Source organism: Ursus americanus, chromosome 13 (genome assembly GCF_024610735.1).
Source record: "Ursus americanus isolate L20-20 chromosome 13, mUrsAme1.1.p, whole genome shotgun sequence".
In the NCBI taxonomy this organism is placed as follows: domain Eukaryota; kingdom Metazoa; phylum Chordata; class Mammalia; order Carnivora; family Ursidae; genus Ursus; species Ursus americanus.
In genome coordinates, this window is record NC_142139.1 from 15,728,594 (window position 1) to 15,751,778 (window position 23,185).

The following is a 23,185-nucleotide window of genomic DNA, read 5'->3' on the forward strand; positions in this document are numbered from 1 at the left end:
ATACTCCATTTAAAGGAATGGATGGTAGAATTTTAGGCCTTGTATCCTGATGGGTAAAACTTTATAGGCAGAGAGGGCTTTCCAAATCACTATATGTGTGATGGATAATAACAATCATTTTACTATATTCCATTACTATCTTGTAAAATTTACATGTTTATGTGAGATGTTTAATTGCAGTAGGTACTTCTCTATTTATATATTTCATTTGTTTAGCATCATGGAGTTGGAAGGAATATCACAAAGTCATTTGTATTTGGGCATTTGCCTTTAGATTGCTGAGTGGTCAGTGTTCCAAATGAGTAGCTCAAATGTTCTAATCATTCTTGAAACTTCATTTTGTATAAAAATGTTGTGATCTGATTTATGCGTTACTTTTGTTTTGGGATGTCTTTATGCCATAGTAGAGATGAGCAGTCTGTTCAGATAGTTCGTTTGTGTTGGTATTTACTGAGACGTTTGGGTCAATTACCCGGCTTCTTAATTGTAAGGAGGACATAAATAATTTTGAAATTGGCAACTTTACAAAGGTATCTCAAGATAATTTGTTACATATGAGTAGAAACCAAACAGTAGCTGAAAAATCTAAGTATATATTCTACAACAGTTAATGTAGATTAGTAAAATTTTGCCTAAGGGCAAGTAATGCAGAAATATTGTAAAGTGCATACTTCCCAGAATTTCTAGTATACAGAGTGCTGCTATGTTCTAATAGGTGTTTAATTTTACTTGATGAACAGAATATCAATATTGATGAAGTTCAAAGGGGAACTATAACGTCAATTTTCCAACTCTTAAAACCCATAAAATTTCTTTTATAGAAAAGGAACTGTAATTAAATCCAAAGAACTTTAATATAATGGTCTAAATATATGTGAACACCTTTTATCAAAAGAATTGTGACTTCATTGTTGTGTGAGAGATTTGAGAATGATTAAACTTTTTTTACATTTTTGTTGTATTTGGAATTGGGTTATTAAAAAGTTGAATATCCTCTTCTTAAATTCAAGCAAATGAAAACCAGATTTTCTTGAGAGTGAAAAAGATCATTTTGGAATCTCTTTGGCCCTGGGTACATTGGGAATACCTACTTATTTTTGGCAATAGTTCATAATTATGTACTTTTTATAATGATGCATTTATTTCATTTCTGAAATGGGTATTAAGAGATTGCTATATACAGGAACTTGGTTGATTATGGCACTTAAATGAGTAGGGCAAACTCATCCTTAAGAATGGCTGTCTAGTGGGGGGGCAGACTTCTAAAGTGATAATTACAATATGATATGATAACTGCTAAGATACTGGTAGTCATTCAAATAGCCTTTCTTTAGCATTTTCTGTATTACCAGATATCCTACTGAAGATTATTGTAAATATTCCAAATCTTAAACTTAGTACTCAGAACTCCTTAGAGGTATTGTGGAATTTTTTAAAAAAGATTTTATTTATTTATTTGATAGTAGAGAGAGAGAGAGAGAGAGAGAGCATGTGCTGGGGGTTGGAGGGGCAATGGGAGGGAGAAGCAGACTCTTGGCTGATCAGGGAGCCTGATGAGGGGGTCAATCCCAGGACCCCGGGATCATGACCTGAGCTGAAGGCAGACACCCAGCTGACTGAGCCATCCAGGTGCCCCAAAGGTTTTATTTTTATTTGAGAGTGAGAGGGAGAGAGAGGGGGAGAGAGAGAGAGAGGGAGATAGATCAGGAGCAGGGGGGGAGGGGTAGAGGGAGAAGCATACTCCCCACTGAGCAAGGAGTCTGATGTGGGACTTGATCCCAGGACCCTGGGGTATGACCTGAGCCAGAGGCAGACGCTTAACCTACTGAGCGACCCAGGTGCCTGCTGTATTGTAGAACTTTTAAGCTCAATAAATATTTGTTGAATGAACAAGCAAAAAAATAGGCCTGCATTATCATGCAACTGTCTTAAGTATGTTGCTCCAAAAAATCAAAATCAAATATATACTTACCATGACGGTTCTAGAGAAAACTCTGGTTCTTCACAGGTCTTCTCACATCATAGGTAATATTATAGAGACTTATTCCAGTTTAAACCTGATATAGGAAAACCTTCTTTCTGAAATCCTCTGTCAAATTATGGGGTGATATCTCTTTTAGAGGAGTCATGCAGCCCTGGAAGAAGGTTAACCAGTGCAGTGAGGTTTTCTTGAGAAGGTGTGGGCAGGGGCACAGATGATCCAGTTCCCCCACTCCCCTTTTCTGAGGTAATCAAATAATTATTGCTGAGGTAGAGTGAAGTTGGGGGACGTGAGATAAGCTGTGGTGAAGAAGGCCCTCTCATCCATATTTCCTTTCACCTACCACCCCAGGGCCATTCTTCTGACAGTCGTTATAAACACAAATTAAAGACGAAGAAAAATAGAAGAGGAACAGGAACTGTAGAAGTAATGGGATTGGAGCCAAAAAACTGGGAGTAATAAATAAATAAATAAAAAAGAAAAAAATGGAATGGAGTAGAAGAGGTTTTAGATAAATATGAATTTGACTTTTTCAAAAATACACAGAAGCCATCAGATTCTCTCATCTTTCTGTTACCAAATCTCTCCATATCTGGGTCTTTCCTTTCCTCTGTCTTCCTGTTCAGATGAAGGAAATTTTTCTCTTTCTGTCAAAACCCAGTTCCAAAACCCAGCATATATATGCCCTGAATTAAAGCAAACTTTAAAAAAAATACTAAATATTTAGTACTGTGTCCTTTAAATCATATGATTTCATATCTCTTTAAAGTACAGAATCTTTTTTCATGTAAAAGAAAACTGTTCTCAGATTTAATGGGACTGGTAACAAGTAAGAAAAATAGTGCCTTAGTTTGGATTTCCTCAGAAACAAGTTTAACTTGGGTAAGGATTCAAGTACAGGTAGTTTATTTGGAAAGTGATAGTAGCAAACACTGGTAGGGGATGGGGAAGTAAGAAAGGAAAGGGGCTGAAGTCAATAAAGAACATTATCCTAGCAGTTACCACTGTGAGCATCTGGAGCTCACTACCATTGGTGAACTCTCAGAGACCAAATTAAATGCTATTCAGAGTTATCCCAAACTCAGAGCAAGGAAGCTGGAGGTGTTCATCCAACACTTCCCTAGCCATCATTGACATTAACTCTGGCATTTCTGGCTTGTCCTAATTATAAGCTGAGATGTTTCTGCGGTCAAAAAGCAGTCCTCAGTAAGATGTTACAGATGTTCAAAATGAGCAGTCTTCTTGTGTAGAGGTGAATGCCAACAGTATATGGGTAAGACACTAAAGCATTGATTGCCATTAACAGACGTTTATACAGTGTATTATTTACTACGTGCTGAGTGCTATTCCAAATGTTTTACACATATGAATTCATCAATTCTCACTATTCAGCTCTATGACGTAGGTACTGTTAGTGTTCTTGTTTTACAGATGAGGGAATAGAGCACAGAGAGGTTAGGTAACTTGCCCGTGGTCACACAGCTATAATGTTAGAATTGTTAGTTCTAACTTACGTGGTCAGTATAGAACCTATTTTTAATCCATGTAATGGCCTGTTTCTGGAACAATACAGTTTGAAACAGGATTTCCTTTTTCTTTTTTCTTTTTTCTTTTCTTTTCTTTTCTTTTCTTTTCTTTTCTTTTCTCTTTTCCTTTCTTTTCTTTTGTAGGCTCCATGCCCAGAAGGAGCCCAACACAGGGCTTGAACTCCAACTCATGACCCTGAGATCAAGACCTAAGCTGAGACCAAGAGTTGGGTGCTTAATCAGCTGAGCCACCCAGGTGCCCCCCCCGACTTTTTTTTTTTTTTTTTAGGATTTTTAAAAAAGATTTATTTATTTATTTGAGAAAGAGAGAGAGCGTGAGCTCATGAATGGGGCTGGGGGGAGCAGAGGGAGAGGGACAAGCAGACTCTGTGCTGAGCGTGGAGCCCAACATGGGGCTCAATTCCAGGACTCTGAGATCATGACCTGAGCCAAGGTGAAGAGCCAGACACTTAACTGATTGAGCCACCCAGGTGCTCCTTTTCTAGGCTCTTTTGATTTTACTGTTTTTCTTTGATAACTGTCTCCTCCTTCTCCCTTGCCCAATCTCTTTCCTTTTAGTGTTCTTTACCTTCCTTGATGGCAGCTTACCTGCTGCCCTTTTCTAGAACAGTATAGCTATTCTTCCTTCCATTTTTACATTCAAGGCTATCAAATCAAGTAATTCTTTCAAAGGCGTTAACTGATTTTTCTGATGTGGTAAAGTTTGAGTTTGATATTGCTTAGTATTTGCATTTAAATTTTTTAAAAAGATAAGCATTTAAAAACTGAAGAAAGACATGATGGTAGAATGACAGATGACTGAGTTGTTATTTTTGGGTTGGGAGACACCTATTCCTTGGCCATATTTGTAAGGAGAGGCCATGAGATATGTGCTTGAGTAAGAAGAGCCTCTTTCTAACCTGTCATTTCCTGTCTTCCAGCCACCACTCTCCCTTTTTCTTTTTAAATTATGGAAGTATTATATGCCAATTGTAAAACATTTAAGCAATACCTAAGTATCAAGAATAAAAGTGAAAGTCCTGCTTCACTGATTCTTTTCCTTTCCCCCAAATCTTTCTCATTTCTCTCTCTAGAGGTAACCATTCATGGCTTTGCTAGTGTTTTTGCAAATTAAAAGAAGTTTACACAGACACACACACACTTCCTGTATGTGAACATGTATACATGTTGTGTATATGTAGGATGTGTACATGTAGCATACATAATAGTCTTTTTTCTTTTGAACATAAGTGGAATACTATACATTTTGTTTCTCAATTCGCTTTTTCCCTGCTGATATTACATATTTCCTGAACATTTCTCGGTATCGGCCCATATAGAGCCATTTCCAAGGTTGCATATTATTTCCCAGTAAAGTATACCATAATTTATTTAACTGTTTTCCTATTAATTGACATTTTTTTCAAATTCCCCAGTATATTATATAATGCTGCAGTGATTGTTCTTGAAAAACATCTTTTGGTGCCTGAGTATTTCTGATAAAGTCCTAGAACTGATATATCCAAGTTAAAACATACACATTTTTATAGTATCTGATAAATTATTCTTCCCAGAGATAGTTTATGCCTATCAACTATGTATGAGTGCCCATTTAATTAGGAACTTTGATAAATCTCTGGTTTGTGCTGTGTTTGCTTGAACTATTTCACATTTTCATGCTTTTCTTTGTATGTCACTAAAATAATAATTGCCACAATTTCTATTCTAATGTGGACAGCAGTTTTGAAGTAAAAATGATGGACTTCAGGAAAAATGAAGAGAATATGGATGAATCATGAAAATATTGAGAGAGCTTGTGTTGAAACATGTAGATCAGTGTTATTTTCTTATGTACTAGATAAAAATACTATTTAAAAATGATGTAATACTTGAAAACAGTGGCTGTGTTCAAGGCACTGTCACCAGTATTGTGGATACAAATCTTTCTTGGTCATAATTTATCAGAAGAGAGAGGCACATAGATTAGGTTCAGTTTATGCATCTTTGCTGGTAATATCATAGAAGTGAGGCTGTGTTCTTCTATGAAGACGGTAGCTACATTTGTGGTGAGCATAGCATAAGGCCTGGAGAAGTGGAGCCACTGTGTTGTACACCTGAAGTGAACGTGACATTGTGTGTCAACTATAATCAAATAAAAAATTTAAAAAAGGAGTGCACAATTCTGATTTATCTTAATATTGATAGTGTTTACTTTCTTTGATCCTTAATTAAATTTCACAAAGTTCCTCTTTCCCCCTTTGTCATTAATAATTATTTTGAGGGGAGTTATTTTGAGATGATATGAGAATCCTGTTGCTTATCAAAATTTAATTATTTATGTTGGTATGGACTCATAGGTTCTTTTTATTAAATGGGTTGTAATCTATTACTGTAGTTTATTTTGATGCTTAAATTGCCCCAGATTTTGCCACTGGGAGCCTCTTCAAGCTGGTTTCTGTGTCCTTTAGACATGTTTCTGTCATTCAAGTATTTCTTTCCATTCTGGAAATCATGGCTCATCTTGACTTTCCTTGCTCTATTTGTGGAATCAGCCATTTCTTCAAGGAGCCCTGTTTCCTCTTGATAGAAAATGGTTTTTAGGAGCAAGTTCTCTTCATTTTAATTGCAGTGCTGCTGCTCTCAGACCTTTTAGTGAGCATATGTGTTAACATACATACACGTGTTTGTAGCCATATTTATTTCCATCTTCACTTACATTGAAATCTATACCTCCAGTTCTTATCAAACACCACAAGATTAATTCTAATATTCTTCATTTATATAGCCTCCAACAGTGAGAAAACTGACTTTTATTATCCTTAATATATTTACTTAATTGATCCCCTCCCCTGTACCCTGCAAGGGCTGTTTTACTAGGTGTGTGTCCTCCTTATCCTGCTCCCACATCAACACACTACTCCAGATTGCCCTCCTGCATGGAAGCCCTATTTATCTCTGTGGGGTCTGATGTCTCCCTCTTGGGTTCTGACACCCTGCATCAGGCAACCTCCCTGCTCGGGCTCCAATGCCTTAAGCTGGTCTCCTTCTTCAGCCTCTTCCCCCTACCATTGATGCTGTCTTCCTTCTACTCAGACTCTAGCACCCTGTGCCTGACCTCTTCCCTACAAGTATGTTCTCCTCATCCTGCTGTGGCTTTGATCCCCTGAAACACTGCCAGTGTTTCACTAGCCTCTTCATCACATAAATAGATACTTAATATTATTGGACTCTGATATCCCCCTATGCCACTGAGACTCCTGTCTTTTCCCCAAATGCAGATACTTACCTCACTGTGCTTTACCTTATGGATTTTAGACTGAACTATTGAGGAAGAGAAAACAACCAATTTGTTATTCCATCATTTGCTTCATGAAGAATATGCAGTAGGTTCTTATATCAGTGTCTAGTTCCTCTCCATTAAGGAATTCATGGTGTATCATGGTGTACCATGCTTAGTGTGACTAAGCATATAGCCCTAGTTCAGTCTGGATTCTCTGTGTCCATTGCTGCTTTGACTTATTTCCTTTTCATCAGAATGTCTCCTTCTTACTTAGGGCCTTTATTAAGTATTAGCCTTTACTTCTGTACTTACTCTAAATGTTTTAACTATTGAATCTTTATCTGTTGATATCTCTTAAAGGTTTTGCATTAACTAATAATTGGAAAAGTGTTGGTTAAATCTGTGTGATACTGCAATTTTCTGTCTTTGCAACCTGAACACCCTCTTTCTTATTCTCTTTGGCTGTGGGTTGTTAAAGAAGTTAGTGGTAGAAATTTTGGATGAGATCTTTAGGTCCTTTTGTTGGATAGATCACTTCCCCTTGGATTTGGCTCAAAACAGATTACCTTTTTATATGGAAACCTGAATGCCAGGATACATCTCTCATGAAACATCCCCAGGAGTTAGTAGGTGATCTTTTCATCAGCAGGGGTGTGTGGGTGTACTATAAAATCATAACAATAAATATGAAATAGGCACAGATGTTACTTTGTAGCAGATAAGCTATTATTTTTGGTTTTGAATATAAGCCTTTTCAGTGTTTTCTTCCTTTTAAAATTTGTATTTATCTTATTTTATTTTTAGTTTAAAACAAAAAAGAAAGAAAGAAAAGCTCATGTTGTAAAGTTAGCCCCCGAATTATAAGTTGCCAGTTGACAGATTTTTCAAAGCTTTGAAAAGCATGAGAACACTTTTTTCTAGTTTTGAGGTATAGTTAGCATATAATACTAGTTAAGAGGCATGACATGGTTTGATATAAATATATACTGCAAAATGATTACCACAATAACTGCCATCACCTCACATAGTTATAACTTTTCTGATGAGAACTTTTCAGATCTATTCTCTTAGCAACTTTCAAGTATATAATACAGTATTGTTAACTGTAGTCACCATGATGTACATTATATCCCCAGAACTTATTATCTCATAGCTGGAAGTTTGTACCCTACCTCCCACGGGGTCACTACCAACCTGTTCACTATGAGAACATTTTTTACTCATTTTCTAAACTGTAGGAAAGAAAAAGGTTATTGAAAAATGAAAATATTTAAATTTTTTTCCTAGTTCTTTTACCCTTAGGTTTCCCTATCACTATTACTAATAAACCTTTTGTTATTGAGCTTTATTTTTTTTTAAAGAGATGTTTAACTTGCCTCTGAATTGATAACGTTTCAACAATTTAGAAATATGAAACATTGTAATCTGGCAATGTTGCCTAACCCACTTTTTAAACCTGTTTTGTGACCTCTGAAGATAGGACTCTGGTGAGTAAGATAGGTTCTCTGGTGAGAACATTTTCAGGAAGTTGACAAGTCAACTGTACTGAATTTCACCTAGAAAGTTGTCCTCACTTATGCTTCCTGTTTTAAAATCTGTTTTTCTAGTTTTCTGTAAAATCACCTATTATTTGGCCTTAAATGATCATTAACCATGTAGCTCTCTTTGTGATTAAGGCTGTTTGTTGTTGTTGTTGTTTAGTTTTGCTTTACCTTTTCCTGATTTATCACAAGATAATTTTGTTATAGGTAGGTTGGGTTAGTCATGTTAATGCTGTATTAACATGAGGGATAATTTTTTTAAAAAGATTTTCTTTATTTATTTAAGAGAGAGAGAACACACAGAAGGAGAGGGAGAAGCAGACTCCCCACTGAGCAGGGAGCCCGATGCGGGGCTCGATCCCAGGACCCTGGGATCGTGACCCGAGATGAAGGCAGACACTTAACCGACTGAGCCACCCAGGTGCCCCGACATGAGGGATAATTTTTAACAGAGGGATAATTTTCCTGTTCCTTCAATCATAAAATAAGAACTTTTATTCCTCACTTTTTACTCATTTTCAGTTTATCTAACTCTTTCTCAATACATCTAAATATTCATACTTACCCGGCTGAAGTGCATATACATATACACACTCACACACACATACATTCTTCACATGTCTGGTCACAATTTGACATGTAATCATTGTAATTCATCCTGACCATCTGATAGGAGGAGATCTGCTTACTGTCCAAACTCAGAGTGAGTCCTAAGTAGGAAGATTGTTTCCCCATGGAACAATGGGAAAAGAGCTGTTGGAGGTTAAGTAGGACTAATATAAGTTAATATGTAAATACAACACTTAGTGGCAGCTTTTGAGACGAGTGTAGATGAATTTGTCTAATACAGATCATTAATACTTCCTTCTATTGTTGAGATAAATGTCTTTGATTAAATTTAGTAATTATGTCCCTCATATTTGGAACCAGAGTTTGGTAACTGAACCCAGGTCTCTATGCAATTCTTAGAATGGTGAAAGCAGGACACTAAAAATGTGATACATAGTCTTACATTTTATATAGAAATATGGACATGCTTTGTTGCTGTTTGTATATTTTTCATTCTTATTGAAGGAACTGGAATGGGGTTTAATGAACTTTCATTTTTATTAAATTCACCTTTTTTCCTCCTTATACAATATCCCTTGCAGTTTAACAAATCTCTGATTCTAAATTTAACTTTTGAACTCTTAGGCCACTGCATGCTGGTCTGGAAAAACTTCAGTAATGGATCAAAGGAAGAATGAGAGTATTGTTCCTAGTATCACTCAATTAGAAGATTTTCTTACAGAACACAATTCCAATGTTGTTTGGCTCCTTGTTGGTAAGTAGAATATATTTTCTTATACTTTATTGTTTGTTATGTATGGATTAACAACTGCCAAATTTTAAGCAGTAGTTAGCTGAAGTTGAAATGCTTATAATACCATTGGTTTATTTTTTGCAAAAAGGGTTTTAATCTGTGTTTCTGTGAATATTTGTTCTGGTGAGTGCTCTGGAGGGCTCTTTTTCTTAGGCTGCCTCGTTGTCTGACTTAGGGGAGGTGGGAGAAGAAAGACATTGCTCTTAGCTTATCTTTCCTCTCTCAAGTCCACTCATTCACTGCCCCCCCCCATCTCGAGACATAAACACACACACACACACACACACACACACACACACACACACGTTTGTTTTATTTTAAAAGTGATAAATTCCCATGGTAAATATATCTTTATAGCAAAATAGAGTGTATATGCCTAATTAATCTCATCTCTTTACTCCTTACATACTTAACATTGGGCTTTGCCAGTACAATTTTTTTTTTTTTGTCTAATATTCCAGAAGTTTCCTAGGTTCATAGAAATAATACAAAACAGTGTAAATCAGTGGCAAAGAGAGGGAGGAAATACGAGTGAATGAATGAATATGAACAAATAAGAGGGGTAAATACAAAATAATAATCAGGAAAGGAGAGAATACTGTAGGCTGTTATTGTCCAGGAAGTTTTTGTGGAATAACAGTATTTGAGTTGAATTTCAGCATAACAATTAGAAAGGTAGAGGAGGAAATAGAAAGGGTAAGATGGGTTCAGAGGGGAAAGAGAGGGTAATGATATTTATTGAACATCTTCTGTGTGCCACATATCATTGGCATTTTGCATATGTTGTCTCAATGATCAGAGCAAACTTATGAAGGGAGCGGACTTTTAAATTGTGGAATTGAGGCCCATAGGATTAAATAACATATACAGGTAACATAGCTGTTTTTTTTCTGAGTGTATGCTTATGCTTCTTTCATGACACCACAGGATATGTGATAAGGAAATGGGTAGTGGTGAAGTGTGTATAGAAGGAATGTTATTATTCATGATTTGTATGTAGGATTGGATTACCATTTAAACTTTGAGTTCTCCTTTTTTTCTAATTGACAGAAGTGATCTAGTACAAATTATCATTAATTAAAGCCCAGAAAAGTGAGATGAAATGCAAGGCATTAACATGAAATAGAATTTCATAAAAGCAGCATTGAAAATTCTCTTTTAGTTTAATTAACAGTGGAATTCTTCCTTATTTTCTATCAGTCTCTTATCACCTAGAATTTCTGACTTTTTTCTGTTGTATATAACTCCTTTCCTTAAGGACAAAACAACAGCAACAGCCAGAAAAACATTGAGTGAGTGTTTACTCTTGCTGTTTTACTAAGTGGCCTTATGACAATGAAGGGGATTGGGGAAAATGATGCAATGAAAAGGCCGCAATTCTCAGGTTGTATAATATTAGAAGCATACTTTCTCAGCAAATGCCTCTTGCCTTTCTGAATGGCACACCATAACCTGCTCTTGATACAGTGATTTACAGTAAAAATTAGCACAAAATATCTTTAAATTTAAAATGTAATGACATACTAAAATCACTATGTTGTATACGTGAAACTAATGTAACATTGCATGTCAACTATACTTCAGTAAAAAAAAACCCAAAACACTGTTTACAAGGACAAAAATAATGACATATCATCCAAGTAATTTTTCAAAAGATTGTTCTAGAAATAACTTTTGTGGGCAAATCGTAGCACTTGCTACATTAGAGTTATTACTGTCAATCTAAGCTACCCTGAGAAAATGTATTTTGACTCAGTGACTGTTTTATCCACATTAAATAACTTTTTAAAAAATTAAGAACTTAATGTGATGTTGCTAAATGATTGTACATATTTAATTGCTTTACATTACTTTGTCCTAATTTAGAAAATAGTTGTACTTTTAACTAAAAGGAAATTTATTGTCAAAAAGTGCTTTCTTATGTTTTATTTTTTGTATATTCATAAACTAGGTTCTTTTGGAAATATTATGAATCCTATAGGTGACTATACACTTCTTATGAAAAATGAGTCAAATCTGAAATATTTACTGTAGCATATTCACTGGCATTCTTTAAAAGTAGGTTATTGTCTTATCAATTATAGCAAAATAGTATAAAATGGCCTGTTTAATATAGCTATGCTGTTAAGTAGGGTAAAATTATCACTTCTTTCCATTTTTTTAAAAAGTAGAAATTATTAATTAAAAAAAACTACCTTTCCTCTGATTTAAAAAATCATTGGTTTTATTTCTTTTTAAATGACTGTAACCTTTAGGAAATAGCTTGGGAATGAGCTTTTAGCCTGATAAAGGTGGATATTTTTCAGAATATTCAGAAACATGGGCTTTCTCCTTCCAGAACATCTTTATATACATTTAATAATAAAGAGTACAAAACAGTGAAAAAGGAAACAGAAAAAAAAAAAAGTATTTTTTTCTTTCTTTTTTTTTCGAGAGAGGGTGCGCTTTCGTGTGTGAAAATCAGGGTGGGGGGAGCGGGAGGAGGAGCAGAGGGAGAGGGAGAGAGAGAATCTTAAGCAGGATCCATGTCTATCATAGAGTTCAAAGTGAGACTCAATCTCACGACCCTGAGATCATGACCTGAGCCTTAAGAGGGAAACGCTTAACCGACTGAGCCACCCAGGCACCCCTGGCAGTATTTCTTTAATTGATCTGATTGAAATATGTGCTTTTCTGGCTAATGAGTAAAGAAAAATGAGGAAAGTTGGATAAGGTAGAATCAACATTTGGTATTAAAAATCCAAGTATTAAATTGTAAGAGGATATATTATCATATCGAAGTAAATCCTGTCATTTCTGAATGTAATAAATGAACTTTTACTAACAAATTTTTACCGAGTATTAAGGTGATGGTAAAGGAAACTTATAGTGAAATTCTTTTGCATTTTTTTCTCCCGACAGCTACCATTTTATCCTGTGGATGGATTATATATCTCACATATTACAATTCTCGAAATGTTGGTCTTATTTTAACATTGGTTCTTAATAGATTATACAAACATGGCTATATCCATATTGGTAAGTTTGTGTGACACTGAATGTTTTTCTTCTGCATAATCTTGAGATATATATTATAAATTTATTTTTTATAAGTGAATCTAGCTTTAGAAATTTACCTTTGTTTCATGAACGTTAACCTAACTGGAATTTCTCTCATTCAGCACTCTGACTCTATCACTTGGTTAGGTTCTTTACCTTATTTCTTAAAGTGTTTCTATAGTAACTTTTGAATTTTTTTTTCTTATAAAAGATGCTCGTTTAAACAATTTGAAAAATATAGGCACATATAAAATATGGAAATAGAGATTTCTCAGGATTCTACTATCCAAGGAAAGTTTCTAACGCTCAATGAAGTTTTTGCTGTTTTTTTTTTTTTCAGTAACCATACTTAAAAAAGTCTGTAAGTTAGAATCATTTTGTGTATTTCATTTTGTGGCCTGCATTGTTAATTTAAGTTTCCAACTACTCATAAGTGGGAAGTTTGCAGATATGAGGGTCTGTTTGGAACCATTAGGCATCGGAAAGCCCTCAACCAGTGGGAAAAGGGGTGAGAGGTCACTGTCTAGAACCATTCTAACCTCCATTAGAGTACTTCTTAGAGAACATAAATAAAATTTCTCTCAAACATAAGTCACCTTCCACTAATTTGAGGCAATGACTGATTCCTGGAGTCAAATTAATGGAGAAAAGTGGTGAATTAGTCAGTGCTGGGCTTTATTTAAAGTTTTGCATAATTAAGGGAATTATTCATACGAAGCAGCTATTCAGTGTCTTCATATGGTTATTCAGTAGCTCAGTTCATAGTGATGGTACTTATTGTACTTTTTGTTATATTCCAGGAAAGAGCAATAGAAAATTAGTAAGGTTATAAGGGTATCAGGAGGGAGTCAAGAGAGAACATTTAATTATTGAATAAATTGAATGCTAAGATTATTTTAAGCTTTAAGTGCTCACTCTGGATCAAAACAATTCCATTAATCACTTTTCTTTCCCCCCCTACAACAGGGTCCTTCTCTTTCTCTGTTCTTTCTGGAAAAGTCATGGTTCGTGAAATTTATTACATTACAGAAGACATGTCTATTAGGTAAAAAAAGCAAAAAACAAAAAATTCAAGCAAACTTGAAATATAGTAAAATTTTTTTCTGATGATATTTTATTTAATATGATTTGGTTTTTCAAATAAAGCCGTAAATCAAAAATAATTTTTTTGTAATAAATTCTGGCAAATTGATGTTTAAAAATATTTTTATCAGTAGATTAATTTAACTAAGGTTTAGCCTGGCACAAAGTTTATCAAATAGCAGCTTAAAGAAATGAATAATCTCATTTCATTCCTAGATGAACACATGAACCATTAAATTACCTGACCATTTTTCTTGTACAATTCATGGTGGTCATTTGTTACATAAAACAAGGATCAGGGATGCTGATAACTCATCCATTAGCTCCTTATGATAGGTAATAAGTTTTAAGAATTTTTTAGTATCTGTTAGCTACTTTAATTTTACTGTAAGGAAGAAACACAAATCTGAGTATAATAGAAATGACAATATGTTTGATATGTTCTTTCTTCTGTAGGCCTTGAAAGAAAAGTTTACTCTATTTTTGTGATTATCTTAACATTTGTTACTTAGAACTTGAAAGTTTTAAATTAGTTGAAAGGTGCTAGGGTTTGGTAATACGCATACCTCACTTGAAACAGTAGAGGCAACTTCTTTGTGCGTCTAAAATTATTTTGAAAAGAAAAGTAAAAAGTAAAGGTGAGGGCTGTAAGTTCATCCTTTTGAGGCATGAGGTTATATATGATTACAGAGATGAAGGGGTATCTTTCTGTTAGCATCCTAATGTCCCTCTTTCAAGATTTGGCTTTTTGTTTATGAGTTTTTACACCATTTAAAAAATATCATTTATAAAAGAAAAAAGTTTTTCTGTTATCACTTCATTAAATTTTACCTAAGTAGAAAAATCTAATTTAGAGCTATTTAAATTCTCTTTTCCTTTTTTAACTGGAGATTATGAAGCATTTATCTATACCAGTGATCTGTTGAGAATTTTCTGTATTTTCATATTCATTATCAATTGCCTGCTTTCTATAATATTAAATGAATAAATTGTTACTGAAGTTTTCATTTTTGTAATTTGTCTTGCATAGAATTCAGGATGGATTTATAATTTTTCGGTGGTGGAAAATGTATAATCCAAAGCAGAAACAACATGGTGAGTCTTCATGTTTTTATGTATTTGAAATCTTTAATTATATAATCAGTGTTTTCATTTATGGATGTTAAAATGTTTCACATTTTATAATAGATAAAAATATTTTTTAAAACTTTGGCATTTAGAAACTCTGATTTTATCACCAGTTGGCTGAAAATTTTTCAGCAGCTTTCCTCTTGCCTGGTTAAATTTATTTACTTAAGCATATTATTTATTCTCAGTATGACCCTTACTCCCATAGCCTTACCTTGTATTACATCTGTGGACCTAACCCATTCTGTGGTTAAAATGGACTTCCTAGTAGTCTTCAATCATTCTACTAAGATACTTTTCTTACTTTTCAGCTTCTGTGCCTTTATTCATAGTGCTACCTGACACTGCTACTAATTGTCATTTATCTACTGTGCTAAGGATGAATAGAAGAGAGGAAATGAAGGCTCTAGACTTTACCCGTTCTGCTTTTATCATCAGAATTTTATCACCTCAGAATTTTCTCCCAAGGTCTTCATTTCACAACTCTATAAGTGCACCTGTGCCCCTAACCTTCCTACTTGACATTAATCATACCACTGACTTCAAGGAATGTAGACCTTGACTTTACTGCCTAGAATAGTGGTTCTCAAACTTTTCAATCTCAAGAACTGTACATTCTTCTAAATTACTGAAGACTCCAAAGAGCTTTTACTTATGTAATTTATATTGATATGTACTTCATTCAAAATTAAGCCTGGGGGCGCCTGGGCAGCTCAGTTGGTTTGGCATCTGACTTCTTGATTTCAGCTCAGGTCATGATCTCAGGTCATGGGACTGAGCCTGTGTTGGGTTCCATACTGGGTGTGGAGCCTACTTGGGATTCTCTCTCTCCCTCTCCTTTTGCCCCCCCCCCCGCCCCCCCATGCACACTCGCACACTCACTCTCTCTCAAATAAATAAATAAAATCTTAAAAAAATTAAGCCTGGTAACTATAGAAATATTTTTTATTTCATTAAAAATATCTATAATAGGGGCGCCTGGGTGGCACAGCGGTTAAGCGTCTGCCTTCGGCTCAGGGCGTGATCCCGGCGTTATGGGATCGAGCCCCACATCGGGCTCCTCCGCTATGAGCCTGCTTCTTCCTCTCCCACTCCCCCTGCTTGTGTTCCCTCTCTCGCTGGCTGTCTCTATCTCTGTTGAATAAATAAATAAAATCTTTAAAAAAAAATCTATAATAAACCCATATGTATTAAAATAAACAGTGTACTTTATGAAAAGTAACTTTTCTAAAGCAAAAAGAAAACCAAATAGAGTGGCATTGTTTTATATTTTGCAAATCTTTTTAATGTCTGGCTTAATAGAAGATACTTGGATTCTCACTTCTGCTTTTATATTCAGTCTTTTGAAGTACCATATATCATACAGCCTTTAAAAAAAAACTCCACTGTCCACTCATGGGAGAATGAGAAAAAGTTGAACATCTTCACATAATAATAGTATTAAAATAGTTTTGACCTTTTGGTCCCTGAAGCAGATCTTGAGATCCCTGCAAAGGTCCCTAGACCATACTTTGGTAACTACCACTTCAGAAGATTTTAGATGGGGCATTGGAGAGTAGTGTCAGAAAATGATGTGACTCTTCCACCTTTTCTTAGTTATTAGGACTATCTGTGTTTCTGGCACCCACATTAAAATTCTGAAATGGTGGTTAGGGTCTGTAGAACTTTGGAACTTTCCAATTTTTTTTTTTTTTTTTTTTTTTTTTTTTTTTTTTTTTTTTTTTTGTGGATTCACTTAGGAATCTTGCTGTCATTTATAACTTTGCTTCTATGGGAAAATAGATTTAAAGTTCCAAAAGTTTTTAAACTTACCACAAGACTGAGCTAGCCTAAATTACTTTTGAATTCACTATTCATTATTATTTAGTCTTTTTAAACTGTCATTTCCTTGCTCCCACATAGCTTTTCCCCCTTTAACATAATACATCATGTACTTTTCCTTGAAAAGACTGGCGTAAATTGATGACAATTTGGCATCTGTAGAATTAATGAAATCAGAATGACTAGAAAGAATGGGCAGATTTCATGTCTGGAAAGAGTTTTCTAAAAATTGGAGTTGTTTATCAGATAATTTTGAGCAGAGGTTAAGGGATTTCATATGATAAAAGTATTCTGTTGGTAGTTTGGAATAGACTTTTCTCAGTCTGTCTTCTGTGATTCAGAACAGCTGTGTGTTATTAAGTCTCTAGTCTATGGTTTTAGAAAATCCATTGTTCACACTGCCTTTTTACCTCTTTTTTCAAACAATTGCTGTAAGCATTTTCACAGGAAAAAAATATTCTTTAGATAGTCAATATGTTAGTGTACTGGAAATCTTTTAAGTTTTGACTTTCGTCAAATGTAAATATATTCAAAATTTTGAGTCACTTTCCTACACTATTATCCACCTTAAATTTTGTGGGGATAATATTCCTGATTATTTTTGATATTTTATTTGACTATATGCCCTAAAGGTGGCATTTAAGTGAAGATATCCTACTTGTACTTCAGAGATGGCTAGTACTCATTCTTAAGAGCCAAGTTCTTTTGAATTCAGTCCCAGCTTTTGACACACTGACTTAACTTTGAGCAGGCCCAGTATTTCTGCCTCTGATTTGGTTTGTAAAGTCTTTTGGTTTGTCCCTTAGAGATAAATTTACTTTAGGACTGTTAATCTTGCAGTGTATTCATTAGATGATGTGCTCTTTTGACTTAATCTCAGTTTAGTTTTTCCCCCCACATTTAGTTAACATTAAGCTTTATTGTTAATGAGATTGCAGCAGAGCTGAGACAGAAGTTCTCCTTGTTTATATTTTTGAAAATGCCTTTTTGTATATTTGTATTTATATTTATATTAGAAATTTTATTCTAAATTCTTTTCAGTGTTTTAAGATGTTCTTGTGAACCAATGAAACTATAGGGATATGAGTTGAGGAGGCCCGTTTGACCCAACATCCCTCTTCCCCTGACCCCATGTTCTTTACCCCAGGATTCTAAAGAATTAGGAAACAACTGATTTTCTCAAAATCTGTTATCAATTTGGAAACAGCTAATGTTCTAAAAAATCCTCAATTTGCAGATGGAAAAACAGAAATTACTGTTATTAGTAAATGGTAAAGCCAGAGTGAAAACTTCCAGTCTAGTGTTCCTTGTATATAAAACAGGCTTGTCAAATGTGGCCAAGTAGGTTCTTGGAAATTCTTTTATATAAACACTGATGACAGCTTATGGGAGGAAGGAATATGATAATTTGCAGTATCCAGAGGCAACTGCAAGTTTTAAGGTTAATCCTAATTGGATTGCCCACTTTAGAATTTTCTTAGACATGAGGCACACCATCTAAATTGTTTATGGCTTTTTTTTTTAATAAAATAATTACTTCATTCTATCATGAAGTATTTCATCTTCTCAAAGTGGATTGGTTTTCACCAAAATACATAGATAAGGTCAAGAGTAACTGACCCGGGGCGCCTGGGTGGCACAGTGGTTAAGCGTCTGCCGTCGGCTCAGGGCGTGATCCCGGCGTTATGGGATCGAGCCCTACATCAGGCTCCTCCGCTATGAGCCTGCTTCTTCCTCTTCCACTCCCCCTGCTTGTGTTCCCTCTCTCGCTGGCTGTCTCTATCTCTGTCAAATAAATAAATAAAATCTTAAAAAAAAAAAAAAAAGAGTAACTGACCCAAAGAGGTAGCTTTTCATAAAAATCTTTAGCTTATTTAACAGATATTTTGCATTCACTTTACCGATCACTGATGACAGTGGGTAGGATTTTGTCAGCAGGTGGAGGGAATGTTAGCGTATTACCATGTCTCAGCTTTCTTTGTCATTGGCCATGATGTAAAACAGAAATATAATTTTTGGGTATTTTATGTCTTAATACATAAGAATATCTAAATTATTTTGTCTTATTTTTTTGTGTGCCAGTGCTTGAAATAGAAAAGATTCCACACCTCATTTTACAATGATGTTAAAAGTTGGTAGACTTTATTAGTATCACATTTGCAATTCTACTTATTTGCTAATAGTTTTTCCTACATTTTAACATTTAAATCTATGTGCTCATCAAGAAGAGCACAGCTTTGGCGAGGGCCAAAGAAGTTTCTCTTCCATGTGCTTTTAAAAGAAATTCTCTGTTACAGAGGATGACATTCTTAAGATGCTCACAGTCACACCTTTCCAAAGGAAAGAAAATGCCAAATAGTAATGCAGGAATAAGCGGTTTGGTCTAAATACATTATTAGTCTAGCATGATTCAGAGGTAGAATTTAGAATATATAGCACATAGAAGAATGAGTAGTCTGCAAACTAAGCTTTTGGTAAAAAGTTGGATAATATTATGGAATATATATTAATTTAGTGAATTACATTCACTAATGAGACCTTACAGTCTAGATATTATTTCTTACTGATTAAGGTCAGATCCAGATTGTGTACTTTGACAGTTAACTGAGCAAGAAGTGGAGATGGTTGACATTTCTTGTTGGAAAATTTGGAAGCCTAATTGGAACGTGTGCCTGAAAAGATAATGGCCGCTAGCCATCCAAAGAGATAGGCTAAGGTCTGTCTGGGGTAAGGCTAAGATTTTCATGAGAAAGCTTTAGAACTATTTTATTAGGAGAAAAGAGGAGTGTTGAAGTGCTCAAATTCTGTGCCATTGAGCTTGGTTGGGATAATTTAATCCAGGAGAGATTTAGAGTTGTCAGTTGTTCAGTTTAATCTTTAGGGGAAAAAAAGGAAAAACATCTAATTTGTTTAACATAGAATTTGTTGTAAAATATTCCCTAGGTCATGAAATTAGTGATCTGCTGTAGGTGATTGTTGGCCAGAGACCAATTAATGAGGATATCCATCAAAAACGTTTATTTTGGTTTTTAGGATAGTTGATTTTAAGCCATTCTTTTGGAAAATAAGTAGCAGGACCAATTACCTCAATATGTGATGATACAGTGTTTAAATGAATACCAATCTAAATAACTAGGCATGCATCTTTCTTATCTAGAGAAGTTCTTACATTTCTAAGAAGTGAAAGGATGATGGTAAAGTATGTCCCTTTCTGTTATTTTGTCATTTAGAAGTTTTAGCCTAATATAATCTAGTAATCTAAATTCGTAGCATCTAAATCTTGTTTGTTAAATACAGGAAATAAAAATCCCTTAACAATTTAAAAGGTCAGTAGACTATTTTGTCTTTGTACTAAGTATTGATTCCAAGTATTACAAGGCCTTGGCAGCACTTTGCACTTTAGCTTTCTTACTACAAATAGCATGTGTCCCAATTACATAATTAAATAAGTGCCTTTTTCCTAATTTCCCTTTGGAAAACAAGAAGTCTCAATTAGCTGTTTGCTCAGGAGACTTAAGCATTTCTACAACATTCATTTACCTTTTTTTCCTCCATAAATTAACTACTTATTAAGTGAAGAGCCTTTTATATTTATAATTTATATCTATCTAATTGTGTATTTATTAACAAATATTTTTGGGGAGTCCATTATGTAAATATCAGATGATAAGGATATGAGAAAAAGATTTCTGCCTTCAAGGATAGAACAATGTCAATGTAGTGATGAGGTTTGAAAGAGTCAACTGGGGTACCTGGGTGGCTCAGTGGGTTGTGTCCAACTCTTGATTTCAGCTCAGGTCTCCATCTCAGGGTCGTGAGTTCAAGCCCCACGTTGGGCTCCACACTGGGTGTGGAGACTACTTAAAAAAAAAAAAGAGAGAGAGTCAACTGATTATACCTTTCTTAAATTATATATAAATTAAATTTTTTGCTTTGACTTTCAGTGTCATCAGAATGAATGAAACTTAAAAACTGCTTTTAAAATTCACAGGAGAAATAAATGTCATTGAGAGATCTAGTGTTATAAGAATTTAGTAGTTTTAAATATTGCATTTAAGCTTTGAGTATTGACCAATTTTTCATAAAATTGCAAAGAAATAACTGAATTCTTGATACATTTCTGTGTTCAGGGATTAGTAACATTTTTTGAAACCGTCATTGTATTTATTAATGTAATTGGTAAGTAATTTATTTTGTGGTCAAGACCTAGTATTTAGAACCTTGTATTCTTATCTACTACTTTCTAGTTGTGTAATCTTGGGCTTCAACTTCCAGGGTTGCTGTGATGATTACATGAGATTAGGTGAATAAGGTGCCTAGAATAGTCCCTGGAACATAGCATATGTTCAGTAGAGATGAGCTGCTTTTATTATTATGAACATTGTATCATATTATGAAATGAAAGATTATTTTTAAAAACAATTTATATGACTAGTAAGAATTTGACCTGCAAAATCTAGGGAACTAGTATTTATTTTGTATGACAATCCTAGAGGTAGGTAGAAATATTCTCATTTTATTTATTTATTTATTTATTAAAAAAATTTTTTTTGATGATTTTATTTATTTGTCAGAGAGAGAGAGTGTGCACAAGCAGGGGAAGCAGCAGGCAGAGAGAGAAGCAGGCTGCCCAGTGAGCAGAGAGCCTGACTCGGGGCTTGATCCTAGGACCCTGGGATCATGCCCTGAGCCAAAGGCAGAAGCTTAACTGACGGAGCCACCCAGGCGCCCCATATTCTCATTTTATAGATGGAAAAAATAAGGCTCACAGCGGTTAAGGTACTTGCCTTAGGTCACATTAGTAAATGAATGATGTCACATGGATCCAATCTTATAGTCTTACTACTGTTTATTTACTATTTTTCTCCAGTTTGTGGAGAATCTAATGCAGGAGTCCCCAACTTTTTTTTTTTAATTAAAGAAGGTCTGTGTGCATGTATGTGTGTGTGTACATTCACATTCCTTGGAAGAGGAGATGCATGTCTTTGGAAAAGGTGTCTGTCTTTTGGGAATGTGCTCATCTGTCAGTGGAGGTATTTATTTAAAATAGAGTATTGCTTTCCAGATCAACAGGCACATTGTGTGTGGGGTTCCTTTGTATGTGGGGCTCTGTATGAACTTACTGTTTGAGGGTGAGATTGTAAGTGTGCCAGTACTTTGTGTCTTTGTGTTTATGTTAGGATGGGGTAAGGAGCTGGAAAGGCTATTGCTATATAGAATATTCCTGGGGATCACAGAAAGCTGGGATTATTTGCAGTAAAGATCCTGGACAAAGGCCCTGAAGAGAATACAGCCACATAAGCCAGGTGTGGAGTTCTGATTTATTGTTTAAGCACATAGCTTGCTGGCTGGAATAGTAGTATTAATGCAGGTGAAACAAATAGAACCAACAGAACAAATAAAAAAATGCTTTGTGAATTCAGCTAAATCTTTCTCTTTTAAAACGAAATCAATAAATGCTTTTAAAATGCTTGTGGATTTGCTATTATTTTTCTAAAGTGATTTTTGGAAGGAAAAGAGTGGTCTCATTTTGTTCAATCTTATTTATTTATTTTTGTTTTGTTTTTTGTTTTTCTTTTTTTAATTTAAATTCAATTAATTAACATATGGAATGTTATTAGTTTCAGAGGTAGAGTTCAGTGATTCATCAGTCTTACGTAACACCCAATGCTCATTACATCATGCACCCTCCTTAATGTCCATGTTCAATCTTATTTTGAAAAACCCACTTATTATTTCTATTGAATGATTTAACATATTTTTTTTTTTAAGATTTTATTTATTTATTTGACAGAGATAGAGACAGCCAGCGAGAGAGGGAACACAAGCAGGGGGAGTGGGAGAGGAAGAAGCAGGCTCATAGCGGAGGAGCCTGATGTGGGGCTCAATTCCATAACGCCGGGATCACGCCCTGAGCCGAAGGCAGACGCTTAACCGCTGTGCCACCCAGGCGCCCCTGAATGATTTAACATATTTATTGAGCATCTCCTATTGTACCAGGCATTGTTTTAAGGATATAATAGTAAACACAGCAGGAAAAATTGTTCTCTAATGGAGTTTGCATTCTAGTGAGGGAGGCAACAATAAATAGATATTAATGCAAAAAAGGTTGGGAAGATAGGGTAGGTATTGTTGAGGGGATCTTCCAGTATTTTAGTATCGAGTATTTAGTGTTTGTCAGTGTTGTCAAAATATTTTCAGAGATTAATACCTTTATCTTTGTGCCTTGGTGTCCTCATTAAGTTAATGTAGCCACATTCAAATCATAACAGTTATACTAAAAGAAGAGAATCAGTTGTGCGTGTCCAGTAAGTTAGTGATAAAATCGAGAGGAATCCTATTTCCAGTTTTATACAGTCACTTTTTGTTTATTCATCACTGCTGATCCAATTAGTGATGAGGTTGTGGAATATAGGTGAGGTT

General features: G+C 34.8%; 1 protein-coding gene across 9 annotated transcripts in view; it reads left to right on the plus strand.

Moving 5' to 3' along the window:
* BLTP1 (bridge-like lipid transfer protein family member 1) overlaps nucleotides 1-23,185 on the plus strand; it is a 194,488-nt gene that overhangs the window by 7,828 nt on the left and 163,475 nt on the right. For all 9 annotated transcript variants that reach the window (XR_015726479.1, XM_045799043.2, XM_045799042.2 and 6 more), the window contains 4 exons: nucleotides 9,523-9,652; nucleotides 12,593-12,709; nucleotides 13,697-13,775; nucleotides 14,844-14,908. Coding sequence is in view for 8 of the 9 variants with exons in the window: in XM_045799043.2 (XP_045654999.2) it covers nucleotides 9,556-9,652; nucleotides 12,593-12,709; nucleotides 13,697-13,775; nucleotides 14,844-14,908 (358 nt within the window). In the remaining variant the exon portion in view is untranslated. The remainder of the gene's footprint in view (nucleotides 1-9,522; nucleotides 9,653-12,592; nucleotides 12,710-13,696; nucleotides 13,776-14,843; nucleotides 14,909-23,185) is intronic.